The sequence below is a fragment of the Prionailurus viverrinus genome, chromosome F1 (genome assembly GCF_022837055.1).
Source record: "Prionailurus viverrinus isolate Anna chromosome F1, UM_Priviv_1.0, whole genome shotgun sequence".
Lineage (NCBI taxonomy): Eukaryota > Metazoa > Chordata > Mammalia > Carnivora > Felidae > Prionailurus > Prionailurus viverrinus.
The window spans coordinates 38,876,282-38,902,981 of NC_062577.1; the positions used below are offsets into that span (position 1 = coordinate 38,876,282).

Genomic DNA, 26,700 nt, shown 5'->3' on the forward strand with positions numbered 1-26,700 from the left:
TTGAAGCAGCTCCCAGCCTCTTCATGAGCTGGGACAAAGAGAGCACAGTTAGCTGTGAATTTCGTGTTGCAGGTAGTCGTATGGCAGGTCAAAGGTGGGTTGGCAGTTCTTGGGTCCTGGAACAAGCTTCCAGACTGCAGTGGAGAGCTAGCAGGGTTAGTGAAGCATCCCACAAAACAGGTTAGAGGACCACCTGACAGCTGCTGGTTTATGTGCCACTTCACCCTCCTAAATAGTACATGCCTTATACAGAAAACTCTTGAACAACAGCCCCTCTTTTATTTTCCTTGTTTTATTTCTTAAATTAAAAAATAAATGAGGTAAGAGAAGGACCCAGAAAGAGAACAAGTAGGAGTAGGGGGCCAAGATAAGAGGAGGGAGAAAGAAAAGGGCAGTAGCTGGATTTGGGAACACACCGAGTCCTGAACTCCAGGTCCCAACGATGATGACGAAGGGGCCCCAAGGCTATGGCTCAGCCATGTTAAACCTGTTGAGAAGGCCCCAAGCCACATGGTGGGCTGTCCTTCTCAAAAGCCATCCAGATGTGCTATTTGAGAGCCTGGTGGTTGTATTCAGATGGCTGATCTTCAGCATAGTGAGACCTTAGCCAGGAATCATAGGCCCGGCTCTCCCCCTCGTTGGTGCTTGTCTCCATTATCCCTCCTCCCACCCCACCATTACTCCTGCCTTTCTCATTTCCTTTCTTGCATGCCAACTAAAAACAAAAACAAAAAGTCACGTGATTTCTTTGTCCTACTTTTATCTCCTCTGGTCTGTCTTGTCTCTCTCTCTCTCTTGTGTGTCTGTCCCCTCCATGTTTCACTCTACAGAACCTCCACCAGCTAAAACAGATTCAAACCTTGAAGCAGATGAACGAGCAACTGCAGGCTGAGAACAGGGCCCTGACCCGAGTTGTGGCCCGACTCTCGGAGTCCGTCGAGTCCTCGGAAACCCAGGAGCTCTAGTTCTTGCCCCTCTTCTCCACCTCACTTTCCTCCTCCACCACTCCAGGCACGTTCAGTCTTCTTGTTGGGCCCAGAAGCCCTGTGCTCATCCCCCTCCATCCAAGCCGCCATATGCGAGTGCCTACAAAGGTCGGTCATCTGGAAATGGAAAGAGCCAGGACTGAGAAACAGAGTGGGACATAATAGCCGAGGTCAAGGGAGGCAGTGGGGGAAACCTTGCCTTGGCTGGTGGTCCTTTTGGTAAGATCACCACATCACCTTTTCCTCCCCTGGAGACTGAATATGGATTCGCTTACTTGGCTACACATAGATATAGACATACGTATGCACATACCTGTGTGTATATACAGATTTCTTTGGTGGGGTCATTGCCAAATTGAGATTGAACTTTCTCAGCAGCAGCCCAAGTGCAACCTGATCTCTAGAGCAGTTGGGGTTGGTCCTAGACTCCCAAATGTAGCTGGGCCTGGGGTAAGCAAAGGCAGGCGCTCTCAACCTGGGCTGGGAGCTTTTGCTGTATGTAGTGTCTGGGCCCACCCCCACTCCCCCAAAAATCAGCGGTCCAGGTTGAGACCCAGGCATCAATATTTTTTCAAGCCTCCACTGTTGATTCTTTTGTGAAACCAGGATTGAAAATGGCCCTTTGGATACCAGACAGAACTAAGTCTTTGCATCTGACAGCATGCTGGATGGGGACGACTAGCACTGAAGGCTAGAGCTCCATGACCAGCAAAATCACCGCCCATCCCACCATTTGAGTAGAACTGGTCAGGCATTCTTTGCCTCCCTTCTGCAGTAATCTTTGCTTTCTTCCCCCTCTCGGGAGGCAGCACTCTGATCCCTGCCACAAATCTCGGTGCCTTAGGGATGTGTCCCTCAACCCCACCCCTAGCCAGTGTGTGGGCTGTGAGGCAGAACACAGCTTTTATAAATGAGACCCTCACACAGCGAGACCTTCCCTAATGGGGGTAGCTTTGCAAAGTTGATGACAGTCAGTGGAGCAGAGAGCGGGGATTTATTTTCAACCGAGAACCAAAAAAATTTGTTTGGTAAACTGGAGCCTTTCTCTGGATGTCGGTCTGAAAGACAAGCTCACAGATCACTTGTTTTCCTACCCAACGATGGTATGATGGGGTCACCACTGCTGAGCAGTTTCACCCCCTGAAATGAGTTTTTAATTTTCAGCAACAGTCTAATTAGTCCTGACCAACGCCTGTTCTTTTCTCTGCCTATTCGCTTGTGCCTTCAGGGTCAGTAGCTGGCAACTAATACCCACTAGATCTGCAGCACCCAAACTGCCATAAGGGCTGGGCTAATATCCTGCTGTAGCTGCTGTCACACACAGAAAGAAAATTGAAAGGGCAGGGATACCACGGCCTGGCACACCAAGCGGCTTAGTTACCCTACTTACTGAGTGCCCTGTAAGGTCCAAACTCCGTGCTTTAAGATAAGCCTCAGGATTATGGGAAAATTTGATGGGGGTGAACAAGGGACCCACAGATGTCCCAGTTATTTTTAGTTCCTTCTTTGTGCAAGATAGTATAGGATATAGGGCAAAACTAGATCTGTGCTTTCAACAGTGAGTAAAGTTAACATTTGTCATTTGTTAAGGCCCATGCATAGCACTTTATATGCTTTTTCTCACTTGTTCCCCAGAACAATCATTTTACATATGGGGGAAAAACGAGTTATAGTTTGAATAACTTGCCCAGGGTCACTCAAAGAGCAAGTGGTAGAACCAAAATTCAAACCAAATAGGTCAGTTCCAGAACCCAAGCCCTCAACCACTGTGACATTAGCTGTCTGCATATTTGGCACAGAGTTTTAGCCATTTGTTAAGCATATGGCCTAAACAGTGCAAGAGTCTATTAAACAACGACAGTGTGGCCCCACCATTGCAGCTAAAGGATGAAGGACATTCTGCTTCCTCAGCACTCTTGACTTCCCTGGTGGAGGTTCACTTCCAAACAGCCATTTACCTCCCAAAAGCTTTCACCGCTTAAAGAAACTGTTACATAGTATATGACCTTCTGTAACAGGTCAGCAGACTGTGGCCCATCAGTATGCCCGTGAGCCGTACAAACACTTGGCGGAAAAAAGAAAAAGGATAATATTTCACGACACATGAAAATACATGGAATCAAATCTTGGTGTCCAAAAATAGTTTCATTGGAACTGAGCCATGCTCATTTGTTTATATCTTAACCTTATGTTCATAAGTACTTTTGTGCTACAAGAGCAGAGTTGAATAGTTGGAGCAGAGACCATGTGGCTTGCAACCCCTGAGATATTTATTATCTGGACCTTTACAGAAAACGCTTGCCGACCCCTACCAGAAGGAAAGATTGGATAACTCAGCCAAACTGACAGTGTGGTCCAGAGAGTTGGCCCTGCCTTTTTTTGTTTTTTGTTTTTGTTTTGTTAATAATCCACTAGGGAAATCATCTTGCTTCGGTGTGCAGTACAGGCTACTTCCAACAGAATGTGAGCAGTGGGACGGACTTCCTTCCCTCTTCCCGAGTAGTCAGAAGCAAAGCAGCCTGGGCACAGCGCCTTCTGAGCCCCCGTCAGCCTTCAGCTAGCCTGGCCCTGGGTCTCAGACCCTTATATCCTCTCCCTCTTCAACACATTCCTCATCGAAGGCTGTATGAAGTAATATTTGGGAAAACACATGTACATAATTTTATTTGCCCAAGATAACTTACCGTCAAACTATGATAAACTGGAAATTTAGAAATTAGAAAGCTGGTAGGTGGAACTAGAGGGTATTATGCGAAGCAAAATTAGAGAAAGGCAAATATCATACCACTTCACTCATATGAGGGCTTTAAAAGACAAAACAGACGAACATAGGGAAGGGAAGCAAAAATAATATAAAAACAGGGACGGGGACAAAACATAAGAGCTCTTAAATATGGAGAACAAACAGAGGGTTACTGGAGGGGTTGTGGGAGGGGGGATGGGCTAAATGGGTAAGGGGCATTCAGGAATCTACCCCTGAAATCATTGTTGCACTATATGCTAACTTGGATGTAAATTAAAAGAAAGAAAGAAAAAGAAAGAAAGAAAGAAAGAAAGAAAGAAAGAAAGAAGGAAAGAAAAAAGAAATTAAGAAAGCTGACATCCAGGGGGTTGAAATGATAAAGCTTTGTTCAACCTCATACTTGTACAGTGCTTCCACATGTGTTCTTATTTAATCATTCTTTAACTTCAAGTGAATATCAGATAACACTGCTCATTTCCTCCTCTCTCTTTTGAGAGTCAAGTTTATGAGACTCCCCCCCCCCCCCCTTGATTTCTACATTCCACTTCTTGGACTTTTTGACACTCCCTCAAGATGTCAGTTGTAGTATATTGCAGCTGGGAAATTGCCTTGTCCAATTTTTTTTTTTTTTTAAAGAATTGAGTTCTTAACGCGGAAATAAATCACCAAGGTTCAATGAGTTGTTTATACATTTAAAAAGCAGGGAGGGGTCAGCTCAGTTCTGATTTGATGGGCTGCTGGCAGGGAAATGAAATCTATTGACATGTATAGCTTCTCCCCGTACCCTCCCTACCCCCACCCCCACCTATGGAATCCTATTATGGAAATATGACTTTCAGAGTCTCATTGATACCCAAGCTGCAGGACCCAGGATGGGGCCATTGGAGAGCAGATGGGAAGGTAAAGCATTGTGAGGCCATCCTGGCTGATTTGTTCTAAAAGTCTTCTTGGAATGAGTTTCCTAGCACTGAGTTCTGGTAGTCAAGGCCACAGGGATAGAGGCACGGAGGAGAGCAGCCAGAGCAGCTTTGATTAGGTTGGAGGTTGGAGAGGTAGGGTTAGAGGACCAAAACTTTATTTTGATATTTTCTGGATGAAAGTCTTTTTAGTAAGATTTGTAGTTTAGCTGTTTGCCATCCCATATTCGCGGGAGGACTCATATGGTAGTTGGAGTCCTGAGTGCCGCAGAGCACATTATGTATATCAGCACACTTCACATCCAGGACCTCCTGGGGCCCTCACAGAGTCCCTGCTTGATGAGCGACTGGGGCAGAAATGATTATTCTTTTTAGACACAAAACTGGAAACTCAGAGAAATTGAGTTTGCTTAAAGTAATAGAGATTGTTAATGACAGTGACAGTGCGGAATTTCTGGGCTTCTGGTGTCTTGTTTTCCACCCCCACGTGACCTCTGTTATGAAAGAATAATCTTCGGAATCAGGCACACAGGGGCTCAGTATCAGCTTTGCCATTTAATAGCTGGGTACTTTGGACTAGTTACGAAATTCATTTCCTCATTTGTAGACATAAGATAGCAACTGTATCACAGACTCATGAGGTACTAATGAGACCATGGGAGTGAGAGCCTCTGGTCCAGTGCCTTCCACAGTATGGATATTCAATACTGTTTTCTTTTTGTTCCATTAATACAAATCCTTTCGTCTCTGTGTACAAACGTGCGCATACACATATGTATTTGTATCATTTAATCTACATCCTCCATAAGAGATTGAAGAAACGAAAATTCTATTTCTTGAGGTACAGTCAGATCCCCTAAGCGGTTAATAGCAGAGCCAGAACTAGAATGAAACTGGCCTCATGACACCTGAGCCCAGGCCATCCTTTACTAGAGATCTCACCTGCTGCAGGAGTCCCACTGGTTTGATGACGAATCCATCAAAGCACTTTTGTATCGAATAGATGTGGATTTTTGTAGCCTTCACAGTGAAGATGTGCTTACCCTCTAACCTAAGTCTTCCTAAACTGCCAGCAGGGCCCGCACATAAACTACATCCTCATCAACATCCCATTATGGTTTTTAGATGCGGCACATACCTGTCAGAGTGCCTGTTTACAATATAAAGACTTGGATATCCAGACTGGGGCTTGGGGCTGCTATTTTGCCTTTGTTTTGCAAAGATTGAAAACAAAGGCTGCTATTTTTCTTTGTTTTGCAATAGAATTGAAACCTCTATTCCCCCATCCCCCAAAGCACCTGTTTCCTGGATTTGTAACACCATTCCCTAAAATTGCTAATAAGGCACCCTGGTATCCCTTGGTAACTACCACTGGGGAGCTTTGGGCAAGGATTATTAAACATACACCCACCACTCATTGTGCTTCACAGCTCTGTGATGGCCAAATCTGTAAGCCCCCTGGGTTTAGTGGTTGAAAGTGGATGCGTGTAGTATGACCAGCAAAAATTTTGGTGGCTTTTATCACAGAAGGCACTAGAAGGAGGACCTTAAATCATCCTGTGGGTGTGACAGAAAGCCGAGTTGTGCCCCCTCTCCCCTGCATTCCTATTTTTGATGCGGTGTGGAGCAGTGTCTGTCTTTGACTCTTTTAGTTGACCCAATGCTCCTTTCTAAATTTCTTCCCTGTGCCCCTAGCAGCTCACTTTGGCATTCTCCCCAGTTTCTCCAGACTTGAAGTGAGTTCAAGGGCACGAACCAATGAAAACAGTTACTGATTCAGGAGAATGAAAGGATACGTGGTGCGGAACATGAAGCCTGCATACAAAGAAATAAGATACTGCTAAATATGCTAGTTCAAAAGATGGAGGGGCTGTGGTCTCCCTTAATATGAGCATCACCAACTCAATAAGTAGGAAGATTCAGGGGAAGTTCATCCCTGGGAGAAGGCATGGTGACACTTCACTGTATCAGCTGCCTCCAAAGGCCCCGCCCACTGGGCTGGCCTGGTCTGGTCAGGGAGGGTAGAGGAGTTGATCATGCCAAGCTCTAACACACCTTTCCCTCTGTCACCTACAGGTGTTAACAGAACTGAAATCCGACAACCAGAGGCTGAAAGATGAAAATGGTGCCCTCATCAGAGTCATCAGCAAACTGTCCAAATAGACTAGGCTCCAGATTTAGGAGGGATAGGACGGCATTTGCTGCCCCCATGCCTCTTTTCCAGCCATTGTCTTCCAACCAAAAGAAGTGAATGTTTTGGTGGAAGGACCACTTCTTTCTGCCCCTCTTCCAGTCACCTTCTCTGCACTGTACATTTCCTCTGCACTCTCAGTGCCCTGTTCCTCCTATACCCCCACCCCCTGAGTTTTATGACAGTTTTAATTGAAGCATGATTGTGATAATTGGAGCCATTCGAGCCATCTGGAGAAGGCCTTGGGGAGTACACCAGGCTCAGCTGTGGACCCCAACTTCCTGCTGCTCAGCTACTTGTCCACATTGGATTTGGTCCAAACATGTAAGGCCTCTACCCAAACCAGTACCCCACAGCCTTTCACGCTCTTCCAGTGTCCTCTGATATAGGTGAGTCTTATGGTGGCCACTCCAGGATCCTGTCTGGGATGCCAAGAGAAACAGGATGTTGGCAAAATCATCCGACAGCTTCTGGAGCTGTGTTTCCATTAGATTCAAGGTGACAGTGACTCTGCATTGAAGGTCTCTGCTAGTCTTCACCTCAGGAACTGACTTTTCTCTAACTCCTTGCTGGTGTTACTGTTACTTTTTCTATCAACAACCCAGTAACATCCCTGACTAGTCTTAACTCCTACTTCTCCCTCATGCCTCGTCCCCTTCCCCAGGGCTCAGATGATCCTGGCTTCATTTATTCCTTTCCTTTCTATCCTTTTATTTTTCTTTCTGTCTCCCCTCCACCACCTCACCACATGGTGTAAAAGCTAGAACGGAGCATCTGACCTCCCTTGCCTTTGGCCATTATGGAAGGTCATTTCTCCTGGGGCACTCTGGAGACCAGAAGAATTGCCTTGGTGGCAGCACCACCGGCCTTCTCGCTGAAAAGCCAGACCATGGCATAAATGTCAGCCCGCTGTTCTCATCTGCGTGTTTTCCCTACACAGTGAGTTTCTTTAGTAGAAAATCTGGGCTCTGAACACCCCATTCCGCCTCACCTCCTTTTGACCTTGTTTTCCTCTCTTCACTCTGGCACCTGCTCCTAATGAAAAAGGAAGTCCTCGCAAGGAGGCATGAGAGCTGAGGAGGGTAGATTGATGGGAGGTAGACTAGGGAGTGAAAGCAGGTTGGAAAGACATATATGGTGTAAAGTAGAGTAGCTGGGGACACTTGCAACCTCGTGACAAAGAAGGTACAAGATGGCAGCCCATCGTGCTGTGATAATGGTGGTGAATGCGACTGTTTCTGGTGGCTAGATTTAGGGGGGAGACCTTTGTTTCCTTAGAAGCCAGCAGGAACAATGACTCTTAACAGAGGTTGAAAGTGATGAGATCCTTCCAACCCATTCATGAGAGTCATGGAATCTTTGGCAAAGCCCAGAGATCCTATGATGGAGCTTTCCGTTGTTGTGTCACAGGGACCACCCCCCCACACACACATACCACGGTCAGGTGTTCCCTGGTGGCTGTGCACTTAATCCTTGGAAGTTGGGCAACTCTGATAACCAGAAAGTTTTTCCTAACATGAGTTAAGGTCTGCCTGTGGATTCTCCACGTTGTCCAGTACTGCCCTTTGATGTGACAACCCTTCAGATATGTGGAGGCGGGGATCTCCCCTTAACCTTACTTCCCAGCTGATGTTTCCCCAGTCCTTTGGGGCACTCCCCACATGGCATACTTTTCCTGTCTGTCACATCTCGTCTGTCGTCTCTTGGAAAAAAACAGCCTTTTAAAATATGCCCAGACCTGGACAGATACTCCATTAGCACAAAATTAAACCATTGGTCCTTGGTGATGACCCAATATTAATACTCAACGTATTTGCTCTTTATCGGTATTCTCCCTTGGTTCGTTTATTTTGAGTGTGCAAGTCATTTAAATTCTCCTCATTTTAGAGCTGCCCGTGATATTCAGCGCTTTGAGTGATCCATTCTCTTAACATATACTACCTCTGTCCATTTTTTATTTCTTCCCAGAAAATGACAATATAGTTCTCCATGGCTCTTTGAAACATTACATGCTCTTTAAACCAGAGGCTATAATTCAAGATCCTAATTCCAAAATAGGAAATATGTCTCCCCTGGCAAAACCCCATTTTTAGAGTATACAGAAGTCTCTCTTCCATTTCCAACTATTTTCCAAGAGAAGCTGCTACTGATTAGGATTTTGTATGATCATGGGAGCGCTGTGCACTCAGTTCTCAGGGAATGCTAAATTAGAGTAAAATGTTTCCTCGCTTCCACTATAAACATCTCCTTCATTCTAGGGAGAGGGGAAATCAACACAAGGTGTTGAGTAATTGGTTCTCCTGGCACATCCTGGACGTTGGGCAAGGGATGGGGGTGGTTGCTGCCTCTTTCTCAGAAAAAGAATTATTAGGAAAACATTTTGACCCTCTTCCGTTAGATAGACAGGGTAAAGGGGGTTACAGAGAGTTCCCTCAGATCTGTTTGTGTCTTTCAAAAGTGTGGGACAGAGTCTAAAAACTCTTAGGGTGGTGTTATGCCCCTGCTGCTTCACGCAGCCCTTTCACATTAAAGATGCCTTTTCTTGCCAGAAAAGTTTTCCTTGTGATGAAAAATTAACAAGCTTCTCAATCTCAGGAATATTGAATTCTATGGCCAAGAGCTCATGAAAGTGTAAACCACGCTAGGTAATTTCAGGCACTCTCTCCTATGCAATTAATTTTATTAGACAGATAGACTCTGAATTCTGGTCCCTTTCCAGAAAATAAAACACCCTTTCTTCACAGTTGGATTGACTGGAAGCCCCAGGAGTGATGGTTAGAGACCTAATGACCAGCTGTGCACCCTGGGTGCCAGCCACAGCAGGCCCCCCTTCTCTTGTGCTGTTGGTCTCTCTGGTGGCCACAGAACTTCTGTCCTCAACCTGCTGGTTTGGATGCCCGCGAGCACCCCAGGTAGCTCAAAGCTGCATGAATACTGCCGGTCTGGCCAACAATTTGGGGCCCGGCTGTGTCACTTTAGTCTTTACGTGAAATATCAGAATGAGGAAGAGAAGGTTCTCAGTACAGCTTTATATCCTCTGTTCTCATTAATTTGATATTTTTCAAAACCAAGCCACACCTTTGGGAGTAATGGTTTGGCCATTCCAGAGATTCTCTGGCTGAAGTTGCCTATTTGTCTTTCAAGGGCTGCTTATTCTTTTCCAGATAGCTCTTGGGCATGATGGCCTCTGACCCCAGTCCCGGTCTCTAGTGCAACAGGGTTATGCAAATCTTGGGGTGTTGCCTTGAAAGAATCTACAGAATAGACCTGCCCTGGGCTTATTCAGTGCACTGAATTCTCTTTTGGGCAGTCTCACTTGATATTTCCTGGAACCTCCCTGCCGTGTCCTATCCAACAGCAGGATGTGTTCTCTTCTCTTCTGGGCCTTCCTGTCCCCCATTCCATGTTTGAGACCAAGATGCATGCATTGCTGTCTGAGCCCACTGGTGGAAGGAGGCTTCAGATCTCTGGTTTGGATCATTTCACATGCTTTCCCTGCCCAAAACAAAACGTGCTTATTGGGCAGTTCCAAGAAGGCTGAAACCCCACGTATCAGCCTATGAATCCCACAAAAATGTGTGTGAACTGTTTTGCTATCAGGGGCTTTTAACTGAGCCAGAGATGAGAAAAGAAACTCTCAAGGCCATGCAATTGGTTCGGTCTCTGGATTTCTGGCCCCAGTGCAGCCTCTCCTCACCAGACAGACAGATACACTGCCTCCCCTCCGAGAATGGCCAGCGTTTCAGCCCCGGCCGCTGGCACAGGAGAAGGTCCTGGCGACGTGGGGTGCCCTCCGTGTGCGGTGGTGGGTGCAAGGTGAGCAGAAGCGGCATGGACATGAGAGAACTATTTAATGTGTTGTCAGCTATTCGGCCTCCAGGCTGCTTTGCACCACAAAAGGGAAAGTGTGTAAAGGATTCGGCAACTGAGCCAGTAGGCAGGGGGGACACCTAATTCCACCCCACCCAGTGAGCCACCATTTCCACTAGAGCGTAAGGACGTCACACTACATGGACCCCGGCTGGTGTCCTCTTCCAGCCATTCTCAGGGGCCGTTGTTTGTGCTAACACTGCACCTAACTTTAGACACACAGTTGTCAATTATTGGTGGTCCCTGCCCAAATCTAGGCCCAACTGTAACTGCAGATCTTGGTCTCCATGCTGGTTTTTTTTTTTTTTTTTAATTTTTTTTTTTTTAACGTTTATTTATTTTTGAGACAGAGAGAGACAGAGCGTGAATGGGGGAGGGTCAGAGAGAGAGGGTGACACAGAATCTGAAACAGGCTCCAGGCTCTGAGTTGTCAGCACAGAGCCCGATGTGGGGCTTGAATTCACGGACTGCAAGATCATTACCTGAGCCAAAGTCGGACATTTAACCGACTGAGCCACCCAGGCGCCCCTCCATGCTGGTTTTTAAGGCAGACTTCAACCCATCAAAGGATGTGATTCCTCTGACCCAATTAGCAAGACAGCTTTGAGGGCAGAATAAGGCAACATGAAGGGATAAGCCCCTAGGAGTCAGAACATCGGATTCGAGGGCCAACTCTTGGGACCTTGGGAAAGGCACCTTCCCTGTCTGCAAATGGCGGTTGGACTGATAATCCTTGAGATCCCTTCTAGGCTTCAGATTCTGTGATTTGTTTATACCTAGGAATTTCAGAATATTTCTTACACTCAGAATTTTTGCTCTTTCCAAGGGCAAAAATTCTTGGTTTCTTCTGGATTCAAACTGTTTTAACATCAGCAAGTCAAGGTTGGCTTCTCATCCTTGTTAGAAAGTGAATTTAATACTGAGGGTAATTGAATGGTGTTGGCAATTGCTTTCCCTCCTAATGGCTGGGTAAGAATATTAAAACCTGCAGAGGTGGAAATTGGAGCTCATGGGGAAATGGATAGAAAGCATTTTGTTGCAGGCAGCCTTTGGACAAATTGTTTTAATAGGAAATAGAGCTGCTCCTTCATAGATTTCCTCCACCTACCTTTCCTCCACCTTCTTGAATGTGGTCTACGTGGCCGTTCGCATCCAAAGAGCAGACATTGCCTTTCTGCTTAGCACCAGCTTGCTCATAGTCTTAAATTCTGCCCTGTAGCAGCAAGAGAATTTTCCTCAGTGAGAACCTCAGCCTTTAGTTCTGTTGAGCTCCTCTGGATTCTGGACTAGAAGTAGGAGGTTCCGGTGCTGTTCACGATGGTCCTTCCTTTAAGCAGGTCTGCAGGAGCACTCTACCAGGGCAGTAAAAGCTTTAGACCCTAAGTCCACACAGCCGTATTGCATAGAACAGCACTCAGCCCTGACAAGCCTCCTGCAGGACCGGGTGTGAGCAGAGTGGAAGGACAGAGACCCTGAAAGGGGAGGTGGCCATGAGCTGCAGTGGGAAGGTGGGAAGAAGGCAGAACAAAGAGCAGCGTGGAGGCCGCCAGCCCCAGAGGAAGGGGTCACTGAGCCGCGGAGCCGCATGCAGGGGAATGAGTGCTGGCTCTCTGGTGTCCTCCTCCTTTGGCCCCCAGCGGAGCGCAGATTTTAATCAGCTTCCCTAATGGGTATCGACATTGCTTGGGAGCAGTGGACCCTATCAGGGAACAGCTATTGATCGCTTGTGTTCTGATTAGATTGGAAAACAGATCAACTTCGCTGCTGCCCAGGAACTGTTATTGTCACAGCTACTCGGGAAGGAGGTGGTCTCTGGGGACGGAGAAAAACCAAATCGAGAATCTTGACTAGCCTGCCAACGACTACAGGGGAAGAGACGCATTCATTTGTCCTTTGAGATTTGTGGGTGAGCGTCAAATTGTACCTAGTGTGGCTTGCAACCCAGTGTCCCGGAAGCCCCTCAGGAAGAACTGTAATAAGAGGCTGTGTTTACAGACAGGCACCACCGATGAGTGACGAATTGACGAATGATCTTACCTAAAGAGGTTTAACAATTTGGAGAGCACTCTGGCTTCTAGCCTGTGTGCATACACAACACATTGCTAGCACAGAGCTTTCAGAAGGAAGTCTGGCATATTCTTGATGAACCAGTTTTATCCAAGTGTATTGTCCTGTTCATTCTTATATTTTGCTTTCCCCCTGCCCTTCCAGTCCCCTAAAGGACTTCTCCCTGAGCCATTCTCCCATCTGCTTATCATTTTGGACTGTGATTCTTCCAGAGTGATACTTTCTGTTATTTCTCCAAATTTCCCCCTCACGCTTCCAATAAACTTCTTGGGTGTCCCCTTAAAGTAACATGAGGGTGCTTTTATGTCCTTCTCCCCCTCCCCCCGGGAAAACATACCATTCACCCTTCCTCTCTCATCTTCCTCCATTCTTTGTTCTTTGCTTGTCTCACTTGGATCTGATGGTACTTAGGGGAGGAGGTTTTCCACAAATCAGCCATGATTCCTGGAGGAGTTCCATACGCCAACAACTACTACCACCACCACCACCCTCTTCTAGTTTCAGAGGTCCCTGGCTGTGCTAATGGCCTCTCGGAAATGAGGTTTGAATGGCGGGCCTGTTCGACTTCTCCACAGACTGGCCAGAGAGACCATGGGTAGCCATGTCTAGTTTTTGTTCTGAGAGTTTTGACTATTTCCAGCTAGAGACAGAGTGTCTTCTCAGAAGAAAACTTCAGCCCATTGCTGCCTTGCAGGAGAAGATGCAGGAAAGGCACAGTGACTGCAGTGAGCCTGTCTGAGCCTCTGAAGTCCCACAAAACCAGAGTTGGGGGATGAGTGCAGATCCTGAACAGGGACATATGATGTCAGCATTAGTAGACTCTCACCTTAACATATCTGACCTTGCCTTTTCTCCCTCCCACACCACTGAAGCCTGGGACAGATCCCAGTGTGTCCTCTGGTGAAGAAGGCCAAATAATGAGCCATTAGAGGAAGAAGGACATAGGGGCTCAAGCACAGAACACCAGCAGGGGTAGGAGAGGGTTCTGGAAGGATGCACAAATCCACAATAACTCTGCTTCTAGTTAGTGTCCCTTGAGCCCTTGAACGATCGGGCCTGCCACCTAGCTGGCACCTAAGTAGGGCCATCATCTCCCTGAAGAGGGAGGGAACATGTTTTGCCCGTGCACTCCCTGCTCTCGGAGAATGTACAGACTTACGCCATTCAGACTCAGCCTTTGTCTTTATGGCTTCCCTCCCTCCGTTCTTCCTCTGCCTTGACCTTGATCAGATAGGGGCGAGAAGAGCTTATAAGAACCACTCTGGGGTCTTCATGCCTCTCCCATTTTCAGGGTTGAATTTTGTGTCTTCACTCACTCCACTCTTCACTCCCGACCTCACTTCCACCGCAGTTCAAGCGCCAGAAGTAACGTTTCCAGCTGAGTTGTGTGGATTAATTTCAGTCCCTTGTAAATACACCTGGGGCGGGCTAGGGGCATTTAGGGAGGGGAGCCAGATTCGCTTTGTGAATTGAATGTATTTTTATGCAATTTTGAGTGGCCTTTCAACCCTGAGATGAATGATTTTGTTTTACTGGTTGTTATTATATAGTATTAAGTATTCTGTGTTTGAAAGTTTGGGAATAATAATATTCACATCTATATGATGCCTGTAAACACAACCATATTTATAAATGAGTAAATAAAACCGTGTTTTAACTTTGTGACTACGTCTCCACAATTCAGGAAATGGGTTTATAGAATCTCCCATCTGGGGCAGCCCCTTCCAATACTTGGGGGCTTCCCCCTCCTGCCTCTGTCCCAGGAAGAGCCGCAAGTGAATCACTGTCCTTGAGAGCAGGGTCTCTGGAGTCGGGCCCAGGAAAAGCCTAGATTGGAGGTTCAAAAGAACCATTAGAAGAAATCAAGATTCCCAGTGTCGAGTGACTAGAAATATGGTCATTTCTTTGAAGAGAGCAAGGCTCACTGACAGGTGTGGAGGCAGGCTAGATGGACACTAATGCACTCTTGTGTATGGACAAAAGAGGGCTAGAGAGGCGGTAGCTTTCTTGGGCTCCTGGAGGTCTCCCGGCTCTCACCCTTAGCTCTCTGCCATATACATAATGGCCCTCCCTAGGTCACTGACTCAAAAGAGCCAAAACCACTCTGTAGCTTCAGACTACAAAGGTAGCTAACTTGGGGGTTATCGGAGGTTAAATCCAAGCTCCCAACAAAGGAGCCATGGGCAGGGAGGAGGCTGCTCAGGCCCACTGGCAGCCTTGGCAGGTGGGAGGCCAGGTCTGACCTCGCTCGGCCAACGTTCGGGTCTGGTTTCTCCATCCAGCAAGCCCTGCCTCTGGCTTTCTCAGCCCTGTGCATTCTGCCAAGTAGAAATCCCTGGTCACTGACTTGGCGCAAGCACAGGGAGTCGGGGAGGAAAGATTCTTTTCCCTTGCTGTCACCCAGCTGCTTGTAGCCCAAGCAGCAACAGAACAAACACACATGATGTCATGGTTGAAGAGTTCAGACCTGCCTTGGGGCCCGAAACAGAGGCAAAGCAGCGCGTGTGATGCGAGAGCCTTCTGAACAGCAAGTGTCCTTTCTCTTTCTGGATTCCCACCCCCACCCCTCCCCCCACCCCGCCCCTGCTGGACCTGAGGTAAGCAGAGCTGGAGTATCCCCTAGCGGCCAAGTGGTCCAGTCTTCAGAGGGGACGAGCCCACGGCGGAGAGCTCACGTTCTCAGGAGAGTCGCCTTGGACAAATCCCCAGTCCCTGGGCTGAGCAGGCTCCTGCCCCTCACCTTACTGGGCCACCCAGCCTACCCTGCTCAGGAACTAAAGCAGCAAGACCAGATCTGTGCCTGGACCTTACTGGCCAGCCCCAGCCTGGGCCCGGAGGCCCCACCCCCACCTGGCTGTCGTTACACAGAGCTGGGATCTCAGCCTGGGCTAAGCTCACAAAATGGCAGAGGCTCGCCGGTCTTCAAGACCAGGAGACAGGGCCACGGGCTGTAGAGGGAACTGAGGCAGGAGCTTAACCCTTTCCGGTTCTTGGGGGGGGGTGGTGAGCCTGTGTAAAACCTTGAGAGACTCGTTTTGGGGACTGAAACTTCATTCTGTTTTTTTTTTTTTTTTTTTAATTTTTTTTTTCAACGTTTATTTTTGGGACAGAGACAGAGCATGAACGGGGGAGGGGCAGAGAGAGAGGGAGACACAGAATGGGAAACAGGCTCCAGGCTCTGAGCCATCAACCCAGAGCCTGACGCGGGGCTCGAACTCAAGGACCGTGAGATCGCGACCTGGCTGAAGTCGGACGCTTAACCGACTGCGCCACCCAGGCGCCCCTTCATTCTGTTTTTAAAAACAGGAACTGAACTACTGAACTAGGCAGAGGCATATGAGTGAACACGGGCCTGCTGCGTCCTCATTCTTGATAACTGGACACTCTGCAAAACAGATTTTCCTGGGGCGCCTGGCTCAGTCGGGTAAGAGTCCGACTTCCACTCAGGTCATGACCTCACGGTTTGTGAGTTCGAGCCCCGCCTCGGGCTCTGTGCTGACAGCTCAGAGCCTGGAGTCTGCTTCCGATTCCATGTCTCCCTCTCTCTCTGCCCCTCCCCCGCTCACGCTCACACTCTCTTAAAAAATAAACACATTAAAAAAAAACATTCTCACTCTTCAAATTCCCCTTCCCCAGGCCCAGTTTCCTTGTGTAGCGCTCAGACTGTGGCTGTTCCCCAAGCCCAGCCCCCACGGAAAGAAATCAAGGGCCTGGTCCATCCCTCAACCTCCCACAATGCATTCCCCAGCACCACAGTCCTGCCCCCAGAAAGCCGTCGTGAGGGTATGTGTGCCCCACCACCCATCATGGGGTGCGTCCCCAAGAAGAGAATGGGTCTCAGGCCTCTTGTACTGCTTCCCTGAAGGAAGATGCTGGGCTAGAGGCCAGACCCTCACCCTCACCCACCCTCATGAGGCAGCTCCTGCCTGCCCCCTCCCCCCAGCCCAGCAAAAACTAGAGACAGCCCCCACCCCCAGGTTTCTTTCAGCTCATTTCTTTAATAAGGAGACGCAGCTCATTACAAAATAACAATTTGACAAGAGATCGGACAAGAACAGAGTCCACATAAGGGGGGGGTGTGGAGAGCATTGCCAAGCATGGGGCGGGCGGAGAGGGGGCAGGGCTATACATGAGTCCTTCCTATGAAGACAAAGGCAGTGTTCCTGGTGGGGCCGATGCATTCCAGGGGCGACCTGGGGCAGACGAGGGTCTGCCCACCCTGGTTTTGAAGTTTTCAGATCCCTGGGATTTCAGAAAGCAGCAAATCCAGTCCTTAGATGGGGAGGAGTCAGGGCAGAACTTCTAGTCAGGCTTCTTTGAAGAGGGTCCTCCTCGAGTCCTGATGGCTGAGGAGGGCTGGATGGAGAGACCCCCTCTCCGGCCCCACGCACACTTCTCTGCCACCTCCCCAGGCCAGATCCCCTCAATTCTTGCCTGCATTGTGGGTGTGAACAGTGGGAGGGTCCCGGAGAGAGCCAGAAAGAGGTTAGACACTTCGTCCCTCCACCCCTCCAAGCTCCTGATCCCAGCCCACCCGGAGATGGTCCCCAGCGCAAAGATCCCTGGGGCTTCTGCGCGCTCGAGCATACACAGTCACCTCGCAGCCTTTGGCCTTGTCCTCCTCCTGTTCTCGTCTCTCTTCTTCCTCGTGCTTACTAGTCGCCATGCCTGAGGCCTCCTGGCATTATTCCCACGAGTCGTCTGCCCTCATCGGCGCCCGGGGGGCCGGGAGCTACACGTCCCTCTCAGCACCTCTGACCACTGGGTGCTCCTGGCTGGGGCTGCCCTGGGGAGCTGACAGGAGGGTCTGGGGGGGGTCAGACCTGCCCACCACTCTCAAAGGAGCCCTGGCAACCCTCAGCTGCCCACTCTGGGGCGCTCTCTGTCAGCCTGCGGGAGGGGACACGGCGGGAAGGGCATAACCCACGGCGTTCTCCGGTGTCCCCCCAAGAGACCCTCCTCCCTCGCCACCCACACACCCCGACCCCGCGGTGTCACATACGCGGGGCTGGGTCTGTCAAAGCCAGATGGTAATGGGAACCCGAGCCGCTGACTAGCTGCTCCTGAAAATCCTGGTTAACTCCTCGGCGTCCTTAGGAAAGGTACCCAAAACTATGGCGTCCCCACCACTGCCCTGTCCATGCGCAGGGGGGAAATGGAGTTGGACTGTCAAACCCAGGTGGAGGGAGCCCGCTCGGGCAGGGTCAGGTGGGATGTCTCCTGCGGCCCTGCCGGAACCCCCGGACACCATCTGTCCTCATGACGTGGGGCTGAGAGAGCAGGAGGGGTGACAACAGGTGAGCCCTTCACAAGTGTTCTGTGGGGAGCCAGTCAGAGGGACACGGGGGGCTCCTGGGAGGAACCGAGGGCGGTCTCCAGCAGGAGGCCCCCTTTATGGCTTTTCAGTTAATTCAAACAGTGGGAGGAAGGGGCACACCACACACACACACACACGCAGGACACGGAAGCCACCGGGACACCAGACACCCGGCTGGACACGGTGCACGGTACACGGAGGGTCAGCTCTGCAGGCGGATGTGCGGCAGGCAGTGGGGACGGACGGGCCTTCAGGGCACCGGTGGTCGTCCCACGTCCCTGAAGGCAGGGCTGGTGCCAGAGCCGGAAGCCGACTCCCCCCCACCGCCGACGGCTCCCACTGGGGGATTCCCGATGGGGTGAGACCGGGTGGGGCTTGGGGACAAAGACTTTACGTGACATAAAATCGAAGGGGCAGCCTCAACGAGTGGTGTGAAATGGGTCCGAGGTCAGGGGTTAGGGGCTAGGGGCATGGCCATGCGGCTATTTACAGAAAGAGACATGCATGTTGAGTAGACAAGACTCGGTTCATATGTTTATAGGTCACTATCGTCTTTTATAGATAACTAAATGCACACGGAAGGGGTCAGATGAGGCTCAAATGGCTTCAGAAGGGTCTTGTTTTGTTGTCGCTTCAAAAATAAAGTATATTCGTGTGTCTTCAAGTCACAGTGTCCCCTTCTCAATGTTGCAGCTCAAAAAGCAGTAAGATCCTTGGTGACCAGCCTCTGGCCCCCTGGGACTGAGTGGGGGGGGAGCAGAGGGGACAAACGGTCATAGAATAGGGGTGCCAGATAAAACACAGGACGGCCAGTTGCATTTGAACCCCGGGTAAACAACACATCACTTTTGGCGTAGTATGTCCCAAATTCTGCCTAGGCCATACTTAGCCTCAAAATTATTTTCTGTTTACCCGAAATTCAAATTTAACTGGGTATCTTGTATTTTTGTTTGCCAATCTGACAACCATGTCATGGGGCTCTGGGCCACCAAGACCAGGCCTTGGGACCCTTCGCTGCCTGCCACCATGCAGGGCTCGGAGACAGGGCCCCCGACCAGCCTGAGGTGGGAAGGGGGAGGGTAGAAGGGACAGAGTGGAGGGTGGGAGGGCAGGTCTTGGCTCGATTTCTTCCTACTTTTACGGGGGCGGGGGGGACACCAAAAGACAGCCTCTCTCTGTATATGGTTGGGTGAGACCGAGAGTTAGCATACATTAAAGGATCATGGAATCTCTCACTTGCGACCCCAGGGGAGTTTCTTAACCTCTCTGCTCACCCACCACCACCCCGCTGCATGGAGGCAGGTTTGTCAGGGAGCTGGTTTTACCCACAGGAGGGACTGAGTCAACCCCTCTCTCCTCTCTCGCTGGAGCCCTGGGCCAGCAAAATCATCCCAAACGGATTCTGCAGAAACACAACCATGTATGGTTGCCTGGGAAGAAAAAAAAAAACCCATCACCTGAGACTGTGCTCTAATCCCTGCTGTCCCATCCTCCACCTGAGGGACCCCTGCCAAGTCATTTCTCGTTCACGCCAAGCATCTGCTCGCTCACTGTCTGGGACTGCCCGAGGGTTCTCTACCCGGCTGACCCCAGGCCTCAGCTTCCACTTTCAAAGACCAACAATCTGCCTATGGCCCTGGCGGAGTCAGTTTCCCCTCTGGGATGATTATTCAAGGAGAAAGAAGCCCGAGTTTTCTGGCTTCACCCCATGTCCGGGTGGGATTGGGTTTGAGTCTTTGTGGTCTCAGTCCCTTCGGAAAAAAATCTCTTCTACACTATTTCCTGCCTGGAATAGACGGGAAACTCATAACCACAGAGGCCTCCAGAACCCTTCTCTAGTCAAACCCTAGCTCCTAATTAGGGCCTGCAGCCCACCCTAACGTCTCCAGAAATAAACCTGCATGACAATGAGGGTTCAGAATGATGCTCCGGAGTTAGAGTAACATCAGCCCTCAGGTGTAGAAAACTCACGACTCTAAGTTTACCTGCCTAGTTCACGGGGCTGGATAGATGCCTTGACTAGGATGGCTCATTTGGGCCAAGCACCCATCTCAGGACCAGCCAGAACCTAGGTGGGGTGCAGGGGTGGGGGAATGATTGCCCACACACAGGTCTTTCCCTGGCTCTACACCAATGCCAACAACACTCAGTCTCTCAGCAACCCGTCCCCACCTGCTCACTAGAGGTGGGCCCAGAGTAACAAAATCCAGCCCCTGTCTCTTGGCACATGGACACCCACACCACCTAGGGGTGCCCACCATTTCTTTTCCTCCCCATCAGGAGAGTGGCAAATCTCGGGCTCTGGAAGGGCTGAATCAGGTTCATGGGCTGAGAAGAATCTCAGGCGGTAGGAAGCCCATCGGGAAAGGGCAAAAGAATGAAGGTAAGGAAAACAAGATGGACAATCCTCTGAGCAAGGTTTGTGGGATATGGTGGGGAGAGAGACCCTGAGAAAGCACCAAAACCTCACAGCTCTGGAGACTGGAGAAGAGCCCAGTGACTCCTGATGCCCATAGCAGGACATCCTACTCTGCAGTCAGCTGGGTTCTGAAGGCACCCCATTTTCCGACAACTCTCCACCAGGACCACAACTCTGGTCCCGAGGACCAAAGCTCATAGTCCTTGTCAGAGTCTTACCTTCTCATCATTAAGTACACACCCAAACTCACACAGGCTCCAGTAAAATACGACCTCCCATGTGCCAAGGGCCACTAGCAAGAAGGAGAAGGGTCTCTGAGAGATGGGCAAGGTTCAGCCCTGCTTCCCAGTCTGTTTCTGGCGGAGGTGTTCCCTCATTCCTTGCTCTAATCAAAACACATGGCACAGCAGAAACAAAAAAAAAAAACCCATTTCCTTTCTTTTAATAAAATAAAAAGATGCTCTGGACCCTCAAACCCTGAGTCTCTCTAACACTGTCCGTCTGTCTCAGGTACCTATAGAAAACTGAGGTGGTCCAGATGGGACAGGACAGGAAGTGCTGCCATTTTTGCTGGGAAAGAGAGAGATCCCCAAGCTTTGGGGAAGCTATGAGTATTCTGTGGCGAAGAAATGGCAAGGGCCTGAGGGCTTCACGGATGGAAGAGAGAGGCTGAAGGAAGGGAGGCAAGGGTGGGAGAAAGGGGTGAAAGGAAGTGGTGCTGGCCTTAGGTCATGTGGGACCTGACTCTCCTGCCCAGGCTGAAGGTTTGGAGGGAGGCTCAGTGCAAACTTGACTAACATATATATGGCTTTTTATCAATGCTGGGGACAAAAGGTGAAGAGGGAAAGGGACACAACCGAGCGTGGGGTAGAAACCCCGGCAGGTGTCCTCCACCACCCATTTGGAATGGATGTCCTGCTTCTTGGCATTCATAGAGAGACGCCTCCCCAAGGAATAGTAGGATGGGGCCTCCCCACAGGTCTCCCTGGGCCACGTCAGCTACCCACAAACTATCTGGCATGGAAGGCAGAGGAGTGGGAGCCGGGGGGGCACGGATCTCAGCACCCCCACCTATCTCATCCGGGAAATCTCTGCCGTGTCTCCACCATCCTCCCCCTTCTTACCTGGACCTCAGGGGGACAAGAATTCAAACCTTCTTTTTAGAGTCTCTGGCTCTGTACAGAAAACAGTCTTCAGGTAGTGTTGCTCCACTTAGATTAAAAGAGAAAACAGAAGCAAAAGCATGATGGGGAAAAAATGCAAATGAACCGCATAGCTTATATTCTGGAAAGGGAGAAAGCATCTGTGTTTCCCACTGAAAGGGGGTAAAGAAGATCCAGGAGTTTCATTTGGTCTTTCTAGGTAATGGGTCTTCTTTCTTCATAGTTTGACGTTAACTGTCAACAACAGTGAGGTCCCAGGACTGATGGTCCCTGTTAGAGTCTAACCAATCTAGTGAATAGTTCATGTCCACGAATGTCCCAGAAACCACACTTGTGGGGAAACAAGGCCTGACGAGAGGAAGTCTATGACGGCATCAGGTTTTTGGTCCTAGTTCTGGACAAGTCCAGTCGCCACATCTTGCCTCCCAAATAGCCACCCACAAAGAGTATGGGAGCTTCTGACACCCGACCAGGATTCTGAGCCCTCTCCACGAGCTGACGGAAGATCTCCCACTTAGACAGTGGACGTCTCTTCACTTCAGGGTTCCCGAAGAGCCTTCTCTTCCCACACAACTTCACTGTCCGTGGTTCATCCCAGGAATGCAGAGAGATGCTCCAACACACACACGCGCGCGTGCACAGACACACACACACACACACACACACACACACACACCACACACATCATAGGCCACTGTGTTGCCTTCCCTGTCAGGAAACAGGATGTGCTGCCATTTTGTTGGTCCAGAACACTCAAAACACAGGAAGTGCTGTGACTCTCTGCTGAAAGAGGGCCTCACTCAGGGTGAGGTTCAAGTGAAGCTTTGAAAGAGTGAGAGGGAAACGTGACAGGGCATGCAGCAAGGACAGCTCCTGGGACGATGAAAAGAGCCAGGCTTCTCTTTCACCTGTTAGGGGACTCTCCTCACACAGCCATCAGAGGGACGTTGGTCTCTCAAAAGAGATAAAGGAAGGAAAAACAAGGACACAACCACAAACAAATGAGAAAGAAAACCTCTAAGGTTGCATAACTGAGGTATTGATAGCTCTGGATCTTGTCAGTGTCTGTAACGGTGCGGGATCCCGGCCACTGCTGCCTACTTGTTCTTGCCCAGAAGCGCGTCCACCTCTTCCTCGGGCTTGAGCGAGTGCCACTGGGCGATGGGCCTCCGGGGGTTGGCCAGCATGTCAGACCAGTGCCGCAGCTCTGTGCCCGTGGCGTTGCTGCCCACGAAGATCTTTCCAATGGCTTCGTTCTTGCCCAGCTTGTCATAGTCCAGCACAGTGACCACCACCTGGACTTTCTGCGGGGAAACAGAGGAGGGAGGGAGGGAGTTGGCAGGTGGAAACGCACGATCCCGTGACCAAACTTCTCCTCCTCTATCCTCTACTCCAAATGCCCCGCAAGGAGAGGCCTCCCAGGGCGGCTCGCTTCTCTCTCTGAACTTACTTCCAAGACTGAACTTAAAGGGAGGCAAAGGCTGCACGTTCTGGAAACAGCCTTTCTTCCTACCAGTAGGCACTTACCCAGCATGTGCTGTGCTCCAGCCACTGTTGAGTGCCTGGAAGTGGAGGGCGGTGAAGACAAGGGAAGAGGAGTACTTCACCTTAACGAAAGCAGTAGACCCATACTCAGAAATTTACAACACAAAGTGAGGCAGGTTCTGCTAGAGAGGTAAGCACAAGGTACTATGGGAACTCAGACGAGGCGACAGTCCTCCTCGGGTCAATCAAGAAAGGCTTCACCAAGGAGGTGACATAGAAACTGGGAGGTGAAGGCTGAGGACTTCTCTAGGCAGAGAGAGAAGAGAATCCCAAGAAGCAAGAGGAGCCTGGGCGGAGGCATAGAAATAGAAGCGTGCACTTGGTATCTTGGAAACAGAAGAAGTTCAGAGTCACTGAGGTTGAGTGTGAGAACAACCAGGCAGGAAATGGGGTCAGCAGGGTGGGCTGTGCAGGGTGGGGTCAGCTAAGGAGTGTGCCTTTTGTTCTTCAGGCAAGCAACAGGGAGCTCCCAAAGACTCCTGGGAGGAGTGGCATGGATATTTCAGGAAGAGACCCCTCACATCGAGGCGGGAGATTCACTGGAGGAGGACGGGGACTGACAGGTGGGGAGGCCGGCCGGGGGCCGAGGGGGGAGCTGTGGGGGCTGGGTAGTGAATGCCTGAACCAAGGTGGGGCGGTGGGAATGGAAGCAGGGGCCAGGCTGGAGAGGCACTGAGGGGAGAGAATCAAAAGGACTTGGTGGTCAGTTGGACTGGCCGAGGTGACACTCGGGACCTTTCTTCATCCTGCCCCACAGCCCACTCAGGCTACTCAAGCTCCACCTTTAGGACCAAGCTTGTCCAGGAAGCCTCACCTGTTTCAATGGCCTGTCCCTGCTCCCCCTCGCGACGGTGACGCCCTCGAGAGCAAGGACTATGTCTTCTGCACGTGCTTCTCCAGCACCTAGCCAGTTCCTAGGGAGGCGCTTAGGGAATGCTCAGCAAAGCATGTTGGGTAAATGAGAAAGGAAAAAGGGTAGGGGGTCTAAGACGATGCCGAGGTTTGTCACTTGAAAAGAGAATGCAGACGAAGCAGGTTTGGGGTGTGGGCGGGGGAAGGGGAAGGGGTTTGGGGAAGATCATGATGTTGGCTTTTGGCGTGTCGAACTTGAAACTCCTGGCCAGTACACTTCATGTCTATCAAAGTTTTCCACAAGGACTTCTCTTGGTCTAACATTATCATTGAGATTCCCTTGACACCTTCGCCTTCCAGTCCTGGGGGCAGGGGCGGGGTGGGGGGGGGCAGGGAGGGAGAGGAAGGGAGGAGGGAGCAGCTCACTCCAAAGAGGGAGGGACCAAGACTCCAAGAGGATCCAGCACTCTGCGATTCCAGAAGGCTCGGTGGGTGTCTGGTCCCGCCACATTCAGATCTCACTCATGCCCCCTCATGGTGAAAAACAGACCTCACCTCCAACACTTACCGAGCTTGCTGGTTAGGAGGAAGGAAGGAGACAGTAGAGAAGGGAAGGAGGGAGGGGAAGAGGAGAGAGGAAGGGGGCAGAGGGGTACCTGGGGGCAGACCCAGGGGGCAGCAGAAGTGGGAGAAGGCTGGCCAAGGCAGGAAGCGGCTGCACCAGGAGGAGCGGGAAGAGGACGAGGCTATACCCCTACCTCCCCGGCAGCTCCAACCTCACAGGCCCACTGAACGCCCGTGTACCTCGCAGTTCCCAAGGAATGATGGGTAGGATGGCTTGGAGTGGTTCTTGTTCATCTCAGAAAAGGGGGAAGCCCTTTCTGGCAGGGGTCCCGGGAAGGAGGACCCAGGACGGCACCGTGAGAGTCAGAGCCCTTCCCACCAGGGCGAGCGAGGTGGCTCGAGGCGTCTGGGTGAGTTCCCTCATGCCCCCACTGCTGTGCCCCCAGGCCCGAAAACCCGAGCACCTGAATCTGCTCGAAGGGGATCTCAAAGCTGAAGGACTCGTTGAAGTAGGGGTTCAGGGTCTTCTTCTTCACCGTCGTCTTCTTCTTCTTGAGCCTCTTCCCATTCTGCATCAGGTGGATCTTCACGTAGGGGTCTGTGCAGGGAGAATCCCGGCCCCGGAAAAGCACCCTTAGTGCCCCACCCTCCCACCGAACGTACTTGCCCGCCTAGAGCACCCACTCCACCAAGGCCAGGCACCCAGCAAGCCCTAAGGCATGGGCCGCTGAGTCCAAAAGCAGCAGAGTAAGCGTCCAGTTCAGGGGCAGCAAAAAGGTCTCGCTTCAAGGACCACCTCGGGCTGATTGGTTGTGGCCTCGTGTAACGCCTGGAGCATTACACTGGGGACATTCCTGAGACTAAGTAAGGCCTTGTCTAGAAAGAGTGAGGGGGTCGCTTGGTGATATCTGTCCTACGCAGGGGACAGAGGAGTGCTGAAGGCACCACACACATCTGCCATCCCCGATTCAATCCAATCCTCCTGACCTTGCAGATGACCAACCGAGGCTCACAGAAGTGAAGTGATGTGCCCCCAGTCACACAGCGGATCAGTGACAGAGCCGGCAGCCAGTCCCACCAGTTGAAGCCCAGGCACAGGCCTGATTCTCGGGAAAGTACGTGCTCCGCTGTCCCACCAGAACCCTGTGCTGTGGGCTGGCCCCGCTCCGTGTGCTCCCCCACCCCCCAAGTCCCCTTCCAGGGTAGGGCCAGCAGAGCGCCTCCCGGAAAAGTGTTCTGGACTGTGGCACGTGACAGAGGCAAGCTTTCCTACACAAGTTTCTCTGGTCCTTCCCTCCATGGCTTATACTGCCCAGCAGCTCAGAGTGGGGGCAGGGGACCCGTGGAGAAAGGAGGGAAAGTCAGACATCTCTGGCTCCACAGTCCTGGGCTCAGACCCACAGCTTCTCGGAGATATTCTCTGTATCCCAGGGCCGGAAAGTGCTCTTACAACGGGTATGTGAACAGAGAACTCAGGCCAGTGACCGGCTCACTGGTGCCACCCAATGGCAGCCAGAAGTTCTGCATGTACCTGAAAGGCCACCTACGTCCATCTTCTTCAGGTTCTTGGCCTCCAGGATACAGACAGTGAGCTTCCCAGCCGTGGGCACGTAGCGCAGGGAGGTGCAGATGTCGCCCAACTTCTCTGGCTGTCCAGGGGGAAGAGCAGGACCCGGGGTCATCTTAGCCAGCCCACTGCCTCTAGCATGGTGGACCCCCATCTTGTCAAGACTAGCAAGGCGGTGGTGTATCTCCAGCCCTCTCAGTCCCCAGTCCCCACATCTGTGATGTTCGAGAAGGTCGCAGGGCCTCCTGCTGCAGTTCAACAAAGCCCCTGAGAGTGATGCTGCAGGAGCCATGCCCTTAGGAGTGAGGGGAGCAGAGTACAGGCTGTGGGCAGGAATGTGCGAGTGACTTCTGGATGGATCTGGACACAGGCGGGGCATGGTCGGGCTCCCACCCCAGGCCAAGGGGAGATGGAAAAGAGGCTGGGCATGGTACCCAAGGGTTCATTTCCAAGGACACTGGGAAAGCGAGTATCTCGGAAGCCTTCCTCCCTGATTACT

At 50.8% G+C, this 26,700-nt stretch overlaps 2 protein-coding genes and 1 long non-coding RNA gene across 15 annotated transcripts in view; 1 reads left to right on the plus strand and 2 right to left on the minus strand.

Moving 5' to 3' along the window:
- Positions 1-11,100, plus strand: part of PPP1R12B (protein phosphatase 1 regulatory subunit 12B) — a 223,797-nt gene extending 212,697 nt beyond the window's left edge. For 9 of the 11 annotated variants that reach the window (XM_047840206.1, XM_047840196.1, XM_047840193.1 and 6 more), the window contains one exon: positions 6,723-11,100. In XM_047840206.1, the coding sequence (XP_047696162.1) occupies positions 6,723-6,809 (87 nt within the window). In that variant the 3' untranslated portion in view covers positions 6,810-11,100. Of the gene's footprint in view, positions 1-830; positions 3,804-6,722 lie in introns of those variants that run through there. The other 2 variants (XM_047840205.1, XM_047840207.1) reach the window with 1 other exon arrangement.
- On the minus strand, positions 1,463-12,839 carry LOC125155202 (uncharacterized). The gene is made up of 3 exons (XR_007148089.1): positions 12,701-12,839; positions 7,586-7,597; positions 1,463-1,473 (listed from the first exon to the last, which is right to left on the minus strand). It is a non-coding gene; the product is annotated as an uncharacterized LOC125155202 (long non-coding RNA).
- Positions 12,840-21,402: 8,563 nt separating this feature from the next.
- Positions 21,403-26,700, minus strand: part of SYT2 (synaptotagmin 2) — a 104,095-nt gene continuing 98,797 nt past the window's right edge. For all 3 annotated transcript variants that reach the window (XM_047840270.1, XM_047840269.1, XM_047840268.1), the window contains exons 7-9: positions 26,166-26,283; positions 25,099-25,232; positions 21,403-22,977 (exon numbers count right to left, since the gene is read on the minus strand). In XM_047840270.1, coding sequence (XP_047696226.1) covers positions 22,771-22,977; positions 25,099-25,232; positions 26,166-26,283 — 459 coding nt within the window. In that variant the 3' untranslated portion in view covers positions 21,403-22,770. The remainder of the gene's footprint in view (positions 22,978-25,098; positions 25,233-26,165; positions 26,284-26,700) is intronic.